Here is a 16,020-nt window from a genome sequence, read left to right as displayed (position 1 = left end):
CTCACCAACTGACCATTCACACCAACCAGGCACTCACCAGCATTCCGTGACCTCACACACACACTGGCTGAGCAGCAGAGAACTGCTAACAAAGGAGACAATGCATAGCAACAGTTCAAGTCATAACACATCTCCTTTCCTTAGAGAAAACAAATGATGGAAATAACTTTGTCCTTTAACATACGGACCAATAGATGGTAGTACAAATTCAAACTGAACAAATCAGTAAATAAAAAGGACTAAAGATGGAAATAAATGATAAACAGTCCTAAAATATCAGATACAGTAATAATCACATAATGCAATTCAATTACGCTCATCCCCTTCTGCACACACTATAACAAAGAGGTGCAACATACTCATCAACACACCACACTCACCCCTTCTGCAACACACTTTAGCAAAGGGTGCAACTACTCATTAACACAACACCACACATCAACGCAACACTAGGGTAAACAACCCTGCAATGCAACACTAGGATACTCAACCCTACAAAGCAACATTAGGGTACTCAACCCTGCAGCGCACCACTAGTGTACATGACCCTGCAACGCAACAAAGGGTACACAATCCGGCAGCACAATACTAGGGTACTGTAGGAAGTTGGCTCTGTATATACTATTTCAAAGTAAACAATAGTGTGCACAGAGTCCAAGGGTTCCCCTTAGAGGTAAGATAATGGCAAAAGTAGATAATTCTAATGCTCTATTTTGTGGTAGTGTGGTCGAGCAGTAGGCTACCTCAGAGGGTAGTGTTAAGCATTTGTTGTACACACACAGGCAATAAATGAGGAACACACACTCAAAGACTTACTCCAGGCTAATAGGTTTTTATATTGAAAAATATATTTTCTTAGTTTATTTTAAGAACCGCAGGTTCAAGATTTTAAGTTAATACTTTAAATGTAAGGTACTTCACTTAGATACTTTAGGAACTTTGAATGAAAGCAATATCACATACAGTCTTTGTAAAAATGGCAGTAAGCTATTTTGAAAGTGGACACAGTGCAAAAATCAACAGTTCCTGGGGGAGGTAAGTAAAGGTTAGTTTTGGAGGTAAGTAAAACACTTACAAGTCTCAAGTTTGGGGCATAGGCAGCCCACCGTTGGGGTTTCAAAGCAACCCCAAAGTTACCACACCAGCAGCTCAGGGCCGGTCAGGTGCAGAGGTCAAAGAGGTGCCCAAAACACATAGGCACCTATGGGGAACAAGGGTGCTCCGGTTCCAGTCTGCCAGCAGGTAAGTACCTGCCTCCTCGGGGGGCAGACCAGAGGGGTTTTGTATAGCACCGGGGGGGACATGAGAAGGCACACAAAGTACACCCTCAGCGGCACAGGGGCGGTTGGTGCAGTGAGCAAAGCAGGCGTCGGGTTTCAGGTAGGAAACAATGGAGGGACCTGGGGGTCACTTTAGCGGTGCAGGCAGGCACAGGGGGGGCTTCTTGCAGCAGCCACCAATTGGGCTAGGCAGAGGGTCACCTGGGGGTCACTCCTGCGTCGAAGTTCTGTTCCTTCAGGTCCTGGGGGCTGCGGGTGCAGTGCTGGTTCCAGGCGTCCGGTCCCTTGTTACAAGCAGTCGAGGTCAGGGGGAGCCTCTGGATTATCTCTGCAGGCGTCGCTGTGGGGGCTCAGGGGGGTCGTCTCTGGTTACTCATGGGCTCGCAGTCGCCGGGGAGTCCTCCCTGTGGTGTTGCTTTTCTGCAAGTCGAGCCAGGGGCGTCGGGTGCAGAGTGTAGAGTCTCACGCTTCCGGCGGGAAACGTGAAGTCTTTGGAAGTTGCTTCTTTGTTGCAAAGAAGTAGCTGGTTTTGAACAGGGCCGCTGTTCACAGGAGTTTCTTGGTCCTGTAGTCCAGGGCAGTCCTCTGAGGCTTCAGAGGTCGCTGGTCCCTGTCGGATTCGTCGCTGGAGCAGGTTTTCGAAGTTGGGGACAGGCCGGTAGGGCTGGGGCCAAATCAGTTGTCATCTTCCTCCTTCTCTGCAGGCTTGTAGGTCAGCAGTCCTTCTTCTTTCTTCAAGTTGCAGGAGTCTGATTTCCTGGGATCTGGGGCGCCCCTAAATACTGAATTTAGGGGTGTGTTTAGGTCTGGGAGGGCAGTAGCCAATGGCTACTGTCCTTGAGGGTGGCTACACCCTCTTTGTGCCTCCTCCCTGTGGGGAGGGTGGCACATCCCTTATTGGGGGAATCCTCCAAACTCAAGATGGAGGATTTCTCAAGGCAGGGGTCACCTCAGCTCAGGACACCTTAGGGGCTGTCCTGACTGGGCGGTGACTCCTCCTTGTTTTTCTCATTATCTCCTCCAGCCTTGCCGCCAAAAGTGGGGGCAGTGGCCGGAGGGGCGGGCATCTCCACTAGCTGGGATGCCCTGGGGCGCTTTAACAAAGGGGGTGAGCCTCTGAGGCTCACCGCCAGGTGTTACAGTTCCTGCAGGGGGAGGTGAGAAGCACCTCCACCCAGTACAGGCTTTGTTCCTGGCCACAGAGTGACAAAGGCACTCTCCCCATGTGGTCAGCAACATGTCTGGTGTGTGGCAGGCTGGCAGGAACTGGTCAGCCTACACTAGAAGTCAGGTCTGTATTCAGGGGGCATCTCTAAGATGCCCTCTGGGTGTATTTTACAATACATTGCACACTGACATCAGTGTGCATTTATTGTGCTGAGAAGCTTTATACCAAACTTCCCAGTTTTCAGTGTAGCCATTATGGAACTGTGGAGTTTGTGTTTGAGAAACACCCAGACCATATACTCTTATGGCTACCCTGCACTTACAATGTCTATGGTTTTGCTTAGACACTGTAAGGGCATAGTGCTCATGCACATATGTCCTCACCTGTGGTATAGTGCACCCTGCCTTAGGGCTGTAAGGCCTGATAGAGGGGTGACTTACCTATGCCACAGGCAGTGTGAGGTTGGCATGGCACTCTGAGGGGAGTGCCATGTCGACTTAGTCATTTTCTCCCCACCAGTACACACAAGCTGAGAGGCAGTGTGCATGTGCTGAGTGAGGGGCCCCTAGGGTGGCATAAGACATGCTGCAGCCCTTAGAGACCTTCCCTGGGATCAGGGCCCTTGGTACCAGGGGTACCAGTGACAAGAGACTTACCTGAGTGCCAGGGTTGTGCCAATTGTGGAGACAAAAGTACAGTTTAGGGAAAGAACACTGGTGCTGGGGCCTGGTTAGCAGGGTCCCAGCACACTTTCAAATCATAACTTAGCATCAGCAAAGGCAAAAAGTTAGGGGGTAACCATGCCAAGGAGGCATTTTCCTAACAGGTCCTCAACCCTGCAATGCAACATTTGGGTACTCAATCCTGAAACGCAAAACTAGGGTACACAACCCTGCAACACACACTAGGGTACTCAACCCTGCAACATAACACTAGGGTTCACAACCCTGCAATACTAGGGTATACAACCCTGCAGCACAACATTAGGGTACAGGACCCTTCAACGCTACATTAGGGACTCAACCCTGCAACGCAATACTGGGGTACACAACCCTGCAATGCAACACTAGAGTACACAACCCTGCAACGCTAGGGTACACGGCCCTGCAACGCACATTAGTGTACATGACCCTGCAATGCAACATTAGGGTACATGACCCTGCATCGCACCACTAGAGTACTTGACTCTGCAACTCAACGTTAATTCAAATGAAAGCATTCAGACCAATGTTGTGCATTCTAACAATTTACACATGCATCAAATCCACTTAAGCAGCAAATTCAGCATAGCGTAGACTGCCATATTCTGAGACAGTAAAATCAGCATGGCCACACTTACACTAACATACTGAGGATTCTAAAAATATACACATGCAGTTTATCCAGACTTGCATTAAACAAAATACACTGAGAGAAAATTAAAACATGGCAGGAAATTAAGAACAGCACACAGCGATAAAGTGGTATGACATTATAAACACATTCTAGATGGCACAGAATTATGTTCAGCAGTAACACATAGGGCCTGGTTACGACTTTGGCGGAGGGGATTACTCAGTCCCAAATGTGACGGATATTCCTCCCGCCGTATTACGAGTTCCATAGGATATAATGGGCTCATAATTCGGCAGGCAGAATGTCCATCACATATGGGGTGGATTAGCGGATGGGACATGAGGCATCATCTATGCGAGGCAGGTTTTGAATTTTGTGTAAAGCCTGAAGAAACCACAAGCAAACAGACTGGTGGTTTTATTGTAGCAACACAGAGGTTGATGGAAAACATCCTCTTTGCAAAGACAACGTATTAAAAATAAACAATTATGCATTTATACAGGCATGTACGATTGTGAATCATTCCGAGCACTTACCATAAAGGAGGCACTCCCTAGAAAGATTTAAGGCATAGGACACGTTACCTGTCTGGGAAAGAAAAGGAGATTAAAGATCAGGAAACCTGCATATGCTTAACAGTCTCCAAGGCAGAGGCAGGGATTTATATCACATCAGGATAGGTCTAGAGTTCCTCAGCCCTATATTGGAGTCTAAGGGGGTCATTATGACCCTGGTGGTGAGTGTTAAGGTGGCAGTAGTACCGCCAACAGGCTGGCGGTACATGCTGCCACATTCTGAGAATGGCGAGTTGGCTGCAGCCAACCTGCCACTTCTCCACTCACACTGCCATGGCGGTATCAGCCGCCGGGCCGGAGATGTTAATCTCCACCCCGGCGGCTGGCATAGTACCGTCGGGGGCATTTTGAGCCTGCCTACCACCATGGTTTTCGTGGCTTTAGGAATTCCTTCCCTTTCACAAGTAGGTGGCTCCCCTACCCCCCAACACTCACCTGTCAGTCCCCAAACCCCCCTCCATCCAAACTCCCCGGCCCCTCGTACCAAACTCCCCCACTGCCTCCATTAAAGCTCCCTCCCACCCCCTCCGATTCTCTCACTTCCCATACATGTGCACACCTGCAGATACGCACCACTCATACACCCAATCACTCACACTGGCATACATGCATTCATACACGCATACTTCCAGACATGCTCACACACATTGTTACACACAATTACACTGACATGCAGACAAGAACTCACATCACCATTCTTACATACATTCGCTCACATGCATACACACTCACACATTCATGCACACAATCAGACACACACATACACACACACACAACACCCCCGCCCCCCATCCCCTGTTAGAAGCCAGGCTTACCTTGTTCTAGGAGGTCTTCCGGCAGGGAACAGGAAGAGCCGCTGCTACCGCCAGCAGCACCCACCAGCAGAACACCACCAGACATTGAGAAAGGCTTCAGATGAAAATGCTTCTTCTAGAGAAACTATGTCCTAATTATAACTACCTAGTGGTGACCACCACTAGGTGGTCTTCTGTAGAAAAAACATTTTTTTCAGCTTAAGCCTTTCTCAATGCGTTAACATGTTTGACAGGTAACAACGCTGTAATTTCACCACGTCTATTTATCAATGTTGCACTGTCGCGTAGGCTCTCATTAATCTAATGAGACTCCTGGATTTTGAGTGGCAGGATCGCCTGCGGTGTGGGAGACTGAGTCTAACCCACTACAGGTGACACCTGTCGCTCCAATCCTGTTTCTGCTCCTGCAAACTTAGCAATGCCTCACCTCTACCCAAGGGCAGGGGTGACTGGGCAGCTGAGTGCATGACATAACTGGTTTCTCAGGGAAGCCGTGGTCACTCAGGTCTCATCTGTTTCTCTCAGTTACATTAGTCTCACATACACAATGACAAGCAGAGGCAGTACATATTTCGATAATGCTTTAGTAAAGCGACTGCATCTTAGATAGCAAAGCGTGGACTGCAATAACCAGGACGATGCAGCATGACAAGATTAAAATTGTGACAAGGAGAATAAAACATAAACATAATGCTACCATATTGTCACCAGATTCAACAGACCAATTCCTAACTAAGCTATGATAGAGCACAGCGTGTTAAGCTCTAATTCTGCCCTTCAGGTTTCCCTAGGAAGACATCATCCCCCATACCTGAGCAAAGGCCTGAAGTCTGCAAAACAGCTGTAGCAAAGCATTCGGCAATCAGTATACAGTTGTGGTTCTCTGGCTGGAATCTGCCTCTAACGTGTAAGAGACAGGGAAGTGTTTTTATAATAAGACAGCTGATGTTCTGAGAAAATGTCCCTATGTAAGGATGTGTATTTTCTATGAATGTCAGAGGCTAAACTTATACCACGTGCACCGACAACCTATCTTACTGCAGCCTTGGAAGAAGCACAGAGTGAGAAAGAATGTCTTGTTTGAGAACAGAGTGCTGGCCTAGGCAAAAACAGTCAGGAAGAGAGAAAATAAAACAAGTCTGTAAAAGTGGCTACTGTAACAATAATAAAGCAAAGCCAAATAAAATATATCTAGGTTAAAGTGCACAGCGGAAGGCCTAATATGTTAAAATAAAACAAGACCGTAAAAGTGGCTACTGTAACAATTATAAAGCAAAGGCGAATAAAATATATCTAGGTTAAAGTGCACAGCGGCAGGCCTAGTATGTTAAAATAACGTGCATGAAGCTATAACTAAAATGGCTACACAACAGCACGATCTCATTGGAAGATAGTCATCGATCTCAAAAGAGGGCCGCCATAATCCGTATGTATAATATTCCGTATATATATATATATATATGTATATATATATATATATTACCTAGTGGTGGTCACCACCAGGTAGTTATATATATATACCTAGTGGTGGTCACCACCAGGTAGTTATATATATATATATATATATATATAATATATATATATTTTAATTCCAACAAAACAGTCCCCATTGTGGCACGCATTTTATGCTGGTACAAGCGTGAGGAATGGACCTTTCCTCTTTAATAAGTTTCAAACAAACAATTGAAAGCAATTGTAACTCTGCACTCTAAGAAAGTTTATATGCTTTTTAATTCAGTAATGTATAACACCAACCATCACCACTGACGCATTTCGACCTCCCGGTTTTGCTCACAGTATGTGAGTGTTTTTTCAATGTTTCTTATTTATAGACTATTAGCTCTACCATACCTAGTGCATTATGGGAAATGTAGTGAAATATAAAACATAAATCCTAAACAGAGGATAAAACACCTAAACCTATTAACAAAACAAAATAAAATTAAATATGGAACCAAATTCGTGCATAAGCTACTGGAATGTATTCCTACCAACAAATAACTATATAAATGAGACGAGAGGGAGAAGAGTCCTACATGTGGGACATCTATGTTGGTATACTTAGCAGCAGGACTTCTATGGGGAATCCACTACTCAAATTGTGATTTTTTATCACTGAAATCTAGGTTCTTTCACTCTCTATAGCTCTTATTAACATCTTCACTTATCTTTACTTTGTTGTCAATAGCACATTAAAATATATTCTGAGTATCACCAAATATATCCGTTGATATTGTTGTCTAATCAATTATATATCTACGTATCATGTGATAATATATGACATTCTTATTATTCAATTATAAATGATAGTGAAGTTCCTCATCCCCATACCATTGTGGTAAACGGTTGTCCCAAAGTACCACTAACCCACAACTTACATATAGGAAGAGCAGTTCTTTACAGGACAAGTTGGTACCCCGTTATCAGATGAGAAATAAGGAGACCTTCCTTGGAAAACAACAGGGTTTTTAAAGGTGTATGAAATCTAAGGCCTGTAGAAACAGCACAAACTGTAAGGACTATTTGTTACCCACAGGAGAGTCAGTTAAGATCAAGAAATATTTGATTTGCAATTCTGAGTTTGCCATATATGTAATAAGATGCCCATGTGGTCTACAATATGTAGGCAGTACGATCTTTCCTTTGAAGAAACGGATTTTGGAACATTGCCGAGCTATTAGAAATAACAAAGCAACATATCGGGTAGCACGCAATTGCAATTTGGTACATGAAGGAAAAGTTGAGAATATGTTTGAAATTGACAAGGTACTATTAACACCAAGGTGGGGTCACAGGGAACGGATTTTGAAAAGGATAGAATCCGAATATATAATTCGATTAAATAGTAGACGCCCATCGGGTTTGAACAAGGATGAGGAACTTTATGTACACTTAGGTTAACTAGATTACTGCATCAATAATTTCACACACAATGGTTTTGACCTGCATATACAATGTTATTTTTGTGGTTTAAAGAAGGAAAGTGGTTTGAAAATTTGAAAAGAAGTTTGATGACTTGCTTTTCAATTTTAAATTTTTGTTGGTTGGCCCTACTCAGAATATGATTGGATCGAATGGCCACTTGGCCTGGACAAGAGGTTTCAGAAAACGAAAAACAAAAAACAAAAAAACAAAAAAACAAAAAATTAACTATATAATTCATGGAATAATCCGATGAAGTAGAAATTTGAGACAAAAGTTTATAAATATTTGGTATGTTATAAATTGCATGACATCCCTGACATAAGCTTTATTTCTTGAAAAGATAATTATTTTGCCTTTGAAAAAATGCCTTTAATTTGATTTTTATTTTTTTATTTAATGGTATATCACTTTATTTGAATTAGTTATTATCTCTTATAATTTATATATATTTTGTGACTGAACACGGGGATGAACAGTTGAAAGATTTCAACATATAATGTGAATAGTACACATCTAATATGGGTTTGTGTTACTTACTTCATCTATGGAGTAGTTTGTTAGAATTTTTTCTATGTTTAGTATAGGGAAAGGCTTATTACCGTGGCAAAACAGTGGGGGCCTTTGTAATGAATGAGGCTTTGAAGAAGACCATTTTGGTTGAAACGAGTAGCCGCTGAAGCAAGCTTTCTCTGTTTACCATTTATGATGAATTTGAAGAATTAAAGACTACGGTTGTTTGGAGTGCCATTTGGATTCTTTTTCTATTGATATTATAATTTACGGGTCCTGCGCCCGTAGCAGCGCACCGACCTCGTTTGGTGGAATCAGGAAGAATAGCAGGGTGTGTTTGCATGAGCGATATATATATATATATATATATACATATATATAAATATATACATATATGTATATATATATATATATATTTGTATATACATATATATGCACACAAACACACACACACACACACACACTGGCGGTGACAGTAGGTAGTTATAATTAGAACCTAATTTCCATAGGAGGAGCATTTTCTGTTCTGCTAATAATTTTGGTGTAGTTCAATGAATTTTCACAAATTTTTCAAAACTAGTTTGCCAATCACTTTAGCTGCTGTCTGGAAAGTGTGAGGGTGATTCATCTAGCAGGGGCAGACAAAAATGGTTGGAGATTCCAAAACATGGTTGCTCTGTGCAATTTCCTAAAGGGAGTTTAGACACGGTTACATCCCGTATAGCTGAGCCGAAATACACCAAATTTGGCAGACAGCTACATCTTGGTCCAGAAAGAGTGCTTTTTTGTAATTTGGTGTAAATCTGTTCAAGACTTTTGAAGTTAGTAAAATAAAAGGATTTATGTATATCCAGGGATGCAGAACCAGGCACTAACAGCAATGCCATTATTGGCTGGCTGCAACTTGAGAGGAAAGTTGCAGCTGCCACTTGTGTATCAGAAGTCAGTTCCAGGGGGTGGGGGGGTGTGATAGAAGTGGTCAGGGTAGAGGTACCCTGACCCCATGGGACTGATGGAGGGGTCTGTGTGCGACCCCTCATGGGCAAACGACTATTCAAAAACAATTTTTGGAGAGTGTGAGGATCTGCTGATCCACTGCAGCGGTCAGCACAACTCCCTGCGTGCTCTACGGTGGATCGAGACCCCAATCAAAGATACACCTACACCCACTCATAGACCAACACACCTACTCACACACTCTATCACATCTCACACAACCACTTACACACCCACACAACCACTCACACATGTATACAACCCCTCACACACCGACTCACAGACCCACAGAGCCACTCATACACACACACCCACTTACACTCTCACACAACCCCTCACAAACCCACTCACACCCCAATACAAATGCTCCCACACTCACTCACCTACAAAACCACTCACACACCCACCCACTCAAAGACCCACACAACCACTCATACATGCACTCATACACCCATTCATTCACTCAAACATCCACTTTAACACCCAAACAACCACCCACACACCGATACAGCCACTCACACTCCTGCACATACCCATAAAACCACTCACACACCTAACTTCTCACAGGCCCACACAGCCACTCACGCACTAACTTACACACCCACACAACTCACACACCCATTCATGCACCCATACAGCCATTCGCACACCCACTCACGGACCGAAAAAACACTCATCCACTGACAGACCCACATAGCCACTCACACGCCCACTCGCACACCCACATACCCACTTACACACCCACACAGCCACCCACACTCCCATATAGCCACTCACAGACCCAGATAACCACTCACACACCCACTCACAGACCCACAAAACACTCTCACAGTCACTCACAGACTCACACAGCCACTCACACACCCAATCACATATCCACTCAGACAGCCATTTACGCATACAACCATTCACACACGCATGCAGCCAGTCGCAAACCCACAAAACCACTCACACAAATATTCACAGACTCACACAGACACTCACACACCCACTCACAGACCCACACCCAATCACATGCCGACTCACATAGCCACATACGCACCCAGACTACCACTCGCACACCCATTCACACACCCACACAGGAACTCACACACCCACTCACACACTGCCACACCTATTACACACCCACACGACTCACACAACCACTCACAGATCCAAACAGCCATCCCAAATGCACTCACACATCCACTCATACAGCCACTTACACACCCACACAGCCATTCACACACCCATACAGCCACTCACACAGCCACTCACAGGCCGGCATAACCACTCACAGACCCACACAGATTCACACAGCCACTCACATACTCACTCACACACCCACACAACCATTTACATACCCACTCACACACACACATACAGACACTCATACACTCACAAATCTAGGGACACACCCTCACACACTTAAACACCAACACAGCCACTCCCACACCCACTTCCACACCCACACAGCCACTCACACACCCACTCACAGACCCACAAAGCCACTCACACACATCCACACACAGACCCACAGAGCCACTCACACACCCACTTACTTACACACCCACACAACCACTCACACACCTACAGAGCAAATCACACACCCACTCACACACTAACTCACAGACTCACATAGGCACTCACACACCCACGTGCACACCCACACAGCCACTCGCCTACCCATTTACACACCCACACAACCACTCACACACCCATACAGCCACTCATACACCAACTCACAGAGCCACAAAACTACACACAGGCCCGCTCACAGACCCACACAGCCACTCACATGCTGACACACCCTCTTACACACCCAAACATCCACTCACACACCCATACAGGCACTCACACAGCCATTCAAAGACCCACAAAACCACTCACACACCTACACAGCCACTTATACATCTACTCTCAAACCCACACAGCAATTCCCGCACCCACTTACACACTCACACAGCCTCTCATACACTCATGCTGCCACTCACTCACCTAAACATAGGCAATGATATACTGGTAGAAATTGCGACAGCATATGTTTATATTAAATGTGTTGTTTTGGTATTGAATGTGTGCTTTTAGTTGGGAAAGGGTCCATGGATCTCTGGCATATCATCCTGCAATAGAGCCAGCAGCCCCCTTATTTGTCTGAGGATTTGCATCGGATCCGTGGATCCATAAAATGAATTTTAAAAAAGAAAGACTTGGTTCATTACATTTATAGAAAAACAACATGTTACCTTACCTTATTTTTGTATTTATTTTTGTTTTAAAATATAAGATAAGAATGAATGTGTGAATAAAATGTATTTATAAACTTGTGAAAATATATATTAGCAAATTGAACTTATGGGTCAATTTGTAGTACAATGTATATTAAAAAAATGAAATTCATTAAAAAAAGAAAGGTTACAGGGACATTATAATTAGGGAAAAGCATTTAGAAAATCACTGAAAATGCAAAGGTTACAAGGACGTTATAGTTAGGTTCTGATTTTAGACACACACACACACATAGAAATTCATCAGAGTTACCCAAGCTAACTATAACTTACGGCCCCCCACAATACACTGCTTAGGACCTCACATATTACATCACTCATGATATGGTCAGTGACATCACTGATGACATCATTGACAACATCTCAAATAACAGCACTGATTGTGGTTGGTGCTTGATTATGGTTTCACCCCCTCAACCAGTAATCCAGTTTCCTACTCTCACCATTCACTACAGTAAAAACGTTTGTTTTAATTTAGTACTCTCCTCCCAATCCTCCAAAAACTCAAAGTGGGCATCAGCTCTGTCCTTTAATCACTGTTGTGCCCTTTCTGCCCAGCACTGGAATTAACATATGAAGAAAATGAATCACAAGTCACCCTCGTAGATTCCATTTTAAAAAGTGACTACTGGCAGCTAAGAATTTCAGCATTTCTGGCTGTGTCTCTAACACCTATATAAAAGGCAAAACCACAAATCCCAGAATGCAGTCGATGTCGCCTAAGGAAAGCCAGTAATGACTTATAATACCACAGTTTAACGACAACAGAGGCTTTATTTGTCCGGTGAGAGCTGCTTGTCACAGTTCAACGTATGCCCTGCCGTGCCATGATGTCATTACAAGGAAGATGCCTACTCCTTGCAATGCAGTGAAAACGAGGTTGCATGTCTCCCAAAAGGGACATAAGCATTTCAAGTGTAGTGCAGATGTTGAAAGACAACTGGGATTAAATTATGAAGTTTATCTCATTATGTGGACATATAGTCATAACTGCTTCGTTGTACACGTGATGAAGTGTCACTCAAAGGTAACTCACAAAGGAGCGAAACGCCATTCTTAAGCACGCTGAAAGCATGGAATTATCACACATAAGTAGTCTGATAAGTGGTCTAAAAGCTTGCCACCTAGGTTATGGTAAGATGCTATTTGTCCTGGAGCCCTATGACTTCTGAGTTAAGCTGCTGCTTGCCACTTTGGCATGCACCCACCCATGCTGTTGGGCTCAGGTCACAGAGCAATGAATGCGAGTTTGGCACATATGGGTAAAACTCTGCATTGGGACACTGACATGAACATCTGTACTTGGCATGTCTGCAGGGTGTTGCTGAGCAAGGGATCCCATGTGCTTGCCATCAGCAGTACCCCAATAACACTGCTAAGGGTGGCCCCTTGGCAGCCACACTTCTCTGTCTTGCCAAAGGGAGTGCGGGTGGCACTGTAGTTACCTACCCAACCTTTCAGGGAAGACAGTAGTACTATGGGAAGGTGTTGGCAAGGATTCATCATTATAACAATGTACTTTGTGCAACATTTTCAGAAAAAGTTGGCATAAAAAAACATGAGGGCCTTTTTTTAATACACTTAGATTTATTATGGAGCGATGGCAGAGAGCCTGAAGCAGAACTTTGAAATCATACCAACAAACCCAACGGTAGGTCAGTAACCTGAGTGAGCATGTGACAAAGTGTGCTTCCGAAAGGTAGCCCAGCAACAGCGAAAATTTGAAAAAACCTGGGGCCATACTTATGACCCCAGTTGTGTTGCACCTACATTGCGCAAAGTGGTGCATGAGCGGCACAACTCAAAAATGAGATTCTTGAAGCCACGCAATGCCACCTTGCATGGCCTTGAGTGGCTTCATAAATTTGGAGTAAAGCAACTCAGTGCAAATCCCTGCCCTGCCTTACTCTGCCCCAAGTAGGCATTCAATAGGTGTTGCGTGGGTGCTCCCACGCAACATCCATGGATTTTGATGCATTCCCATTCAAGGATTTTGCACATTCCCAGATTTACCAGAAGTGGTGGATCTGGGAAAGCGACAAAATACTATGCCTTCCCAGGTGAGGCTTAACAAGAAGAAATATCTTTATTTCTCTTTGTTTTTTCCTCTATGTGTGCTGCAGAATGCAGCACACATAGAAAGATGAAAAAGCCTCAGGGAATTGTTTTTGTGCAGGAAGTTGCCCCTTCCTGCACAAAAACAATTCTTCCTGCAGCGTATGCACCTTTGCACCATAGTGCAAGGGTGCCTGCGTGGGCGCCAGGCAGCCAAAACAGTACCTGCGCAGGGTCAAAGGCAGGAATGCACCATATTCTTCTAAATGAAGAATACTCCTACCCTTTCCCTGTCACGCAGCGCAGCAAGGTGACTTCCTGTGCTGTGCTGCAGACTGACTTGGCTATAAATATGGCCCCTGGTGCGGAAGACATTTCTCTACTGACTAGAAAATCCTGGTGCAGAAGATGCTTCTCTGCTGCCTAGACACACCTGGTGAAGTAGACTGAATTAGTGGTTGCACCTGCGCTGACTTGAGACCTAGTGTATATGAAAGAGGAACGTGTTCTATGTCAAGCACTGTGCAATTGATCCTAGCATTCCTTGTTTCAATATGTTTCATTCTTTTCCATGTCTTTTTTATCCTTTTATTCTACAGAAAAGATCCTTCAAAATATTGTCAATGTATGTTTTTATGGGAAAGTAACTAGTTACTATCCTTAACTATATATATCTACTTTGGCGACATATATATCTTCAAGGTACGTAGATGTGGAGTCTAGAATAGTCAATCTATGCTTACCTATTTGCACTTACCTTCTTGATATTTTGGTCCTTGATATTTTTGATACGATATCCTGTCCACACAATATTTTTCTTTTTGATATTTTGTCAAACAACGCACAAACATTATGAAAATAAATTGCACTTTTTCTTCAACATTATTTTATTTATTTAACTAAGGGCCACCTGTATGAATATTAAGAATAGTGATTTCCAAATAGCAATTTTTTCCTAATCAATATTTGGTAATTGCTATTTTTAATGTATTAAAACATTATTTTTTCAATTAGCAATTCCTAGTGGGGGTTGCAAATCGACCTACCTAAGGAATATTAAGGAGATTGGTTGCAATTTGTGGTCTACTAGGAATCACAGCAATCACAGGAAATGGTGACCTGCTAGGGTCAGCCGAACACCATGTCTGAGATTGCTTTTTAATAAAGAAAAACTTTTTTCTTTGAAATGCAGTCAGTTTTCCCTAAAACAGAACTTTTAAGTTTCATTTTTTAAGAGTAGGCAGTGGTCTGTGGGAACCCTGAATGCTCTTAAAAATATTGTTTTAACATTCTCAAAGGAGAAAGGTTCATATGGAGACCCTGTCCCATTTACAAATGGTTACCACCTCCTTTGAAGTGTCAGTAAACAATTAATGTTGTGTGACTGTAATTAGGTCACAAGAAAACATTGTACATTAAAACATGCTTTTTGGCAGTCGCAATCGGCCTGATTCTGGTAATTGAACCTTTTATGACATCAAAAAGTCTTTGTACATCTGGCCCTAATACTTAATGATATGATTTAGATATTTTATGGACCACTGTATTTTCTATGCTGTTGGGGGTCCCATTTTATGTATGTTAGAATAGCGAGAAAAGATCACTGCTTGAACCATATAATAATGCACCAGGCATAATGTATGCAAAGGGGGCGTTCCCCCGTTAGGGGGGCCCAAAAAATGGTGCAAGGAAATCTAACAGAACCGTGTGGATCAGCAAACATTTAAGAATAACATCTTCAGCCATAACCCTCTCTGATATGCATAGATTCATGTATGAAGATATAGTTGTCCCCCATCTCTTTACCCTTTGTAGTTTTGTGGTCCAAATAGTAGGATATTACTGGCATCTTATCTACTAGCATACACCTTTAGACAATGGGTTTGTGGCAGACAGGGCAAAACGCCGGATAGAGATCTTATAGGACTAGATGACATGGGGTACAATGTTCAATAATGCTAGGCGTGTTCTTAACTAATTGATGGGAAGACACTTTGTTTATGCAGCAGAAGACCAGCAGGCACTGACAAGTGTTTTTTGTATGAGGTAGGCAGCTACGTGGTGTTTACTATTTAGAGAGTCACATGATTTGTA

The 16,020-nt window shown here is 43.5% G+C and overlaps 1 protein-coding gene across 1 annotated transcript in view; it reads right to left on the bottom strand.

Annotated features, from left to right (window-relative positions):
- Positions 1 to 16,020, bottom strand: part of P4HA3 (prolyl 4-hydroxylase subunit alpha 3) — a 257,969-nt gene that overhangs the window by 82,087 nt on the left and 159,862 nt on the right. Inside the window, exon 5 of the mRNA XM_069203822.1 lies at positions 4,320 to 4,371. Within this exon, the coding sequence (XP_069059923.1) occupies positions 4,320 to 4,371 (52 nt within the window). The remainder of the gene's footprint in view (positions 1 to 4,319; positions 4,372 to 16,020) is intronic.

This window comes from Pleurodeles waltl, chromosome 8 (genome assembly GCF_031143425.1).
Source record: "Pleurodeles waltl isolate 20211129_DDA chromosome 8, aPleWal1.hap1.20221129, whole genome shotgun sequence".
NCBI classification, from domain to species: Eukaryota; Metazoa; Chordata; class Amphibia; order Caudata; family Salamandridae; genus Pleurodeles; species Pleurodeles waltl.
The sequence above is the reverse complement of the archived record's forward strand: the minus strand, read 5'-3'. Positions and strand labels throughout refer to the sequence as shown.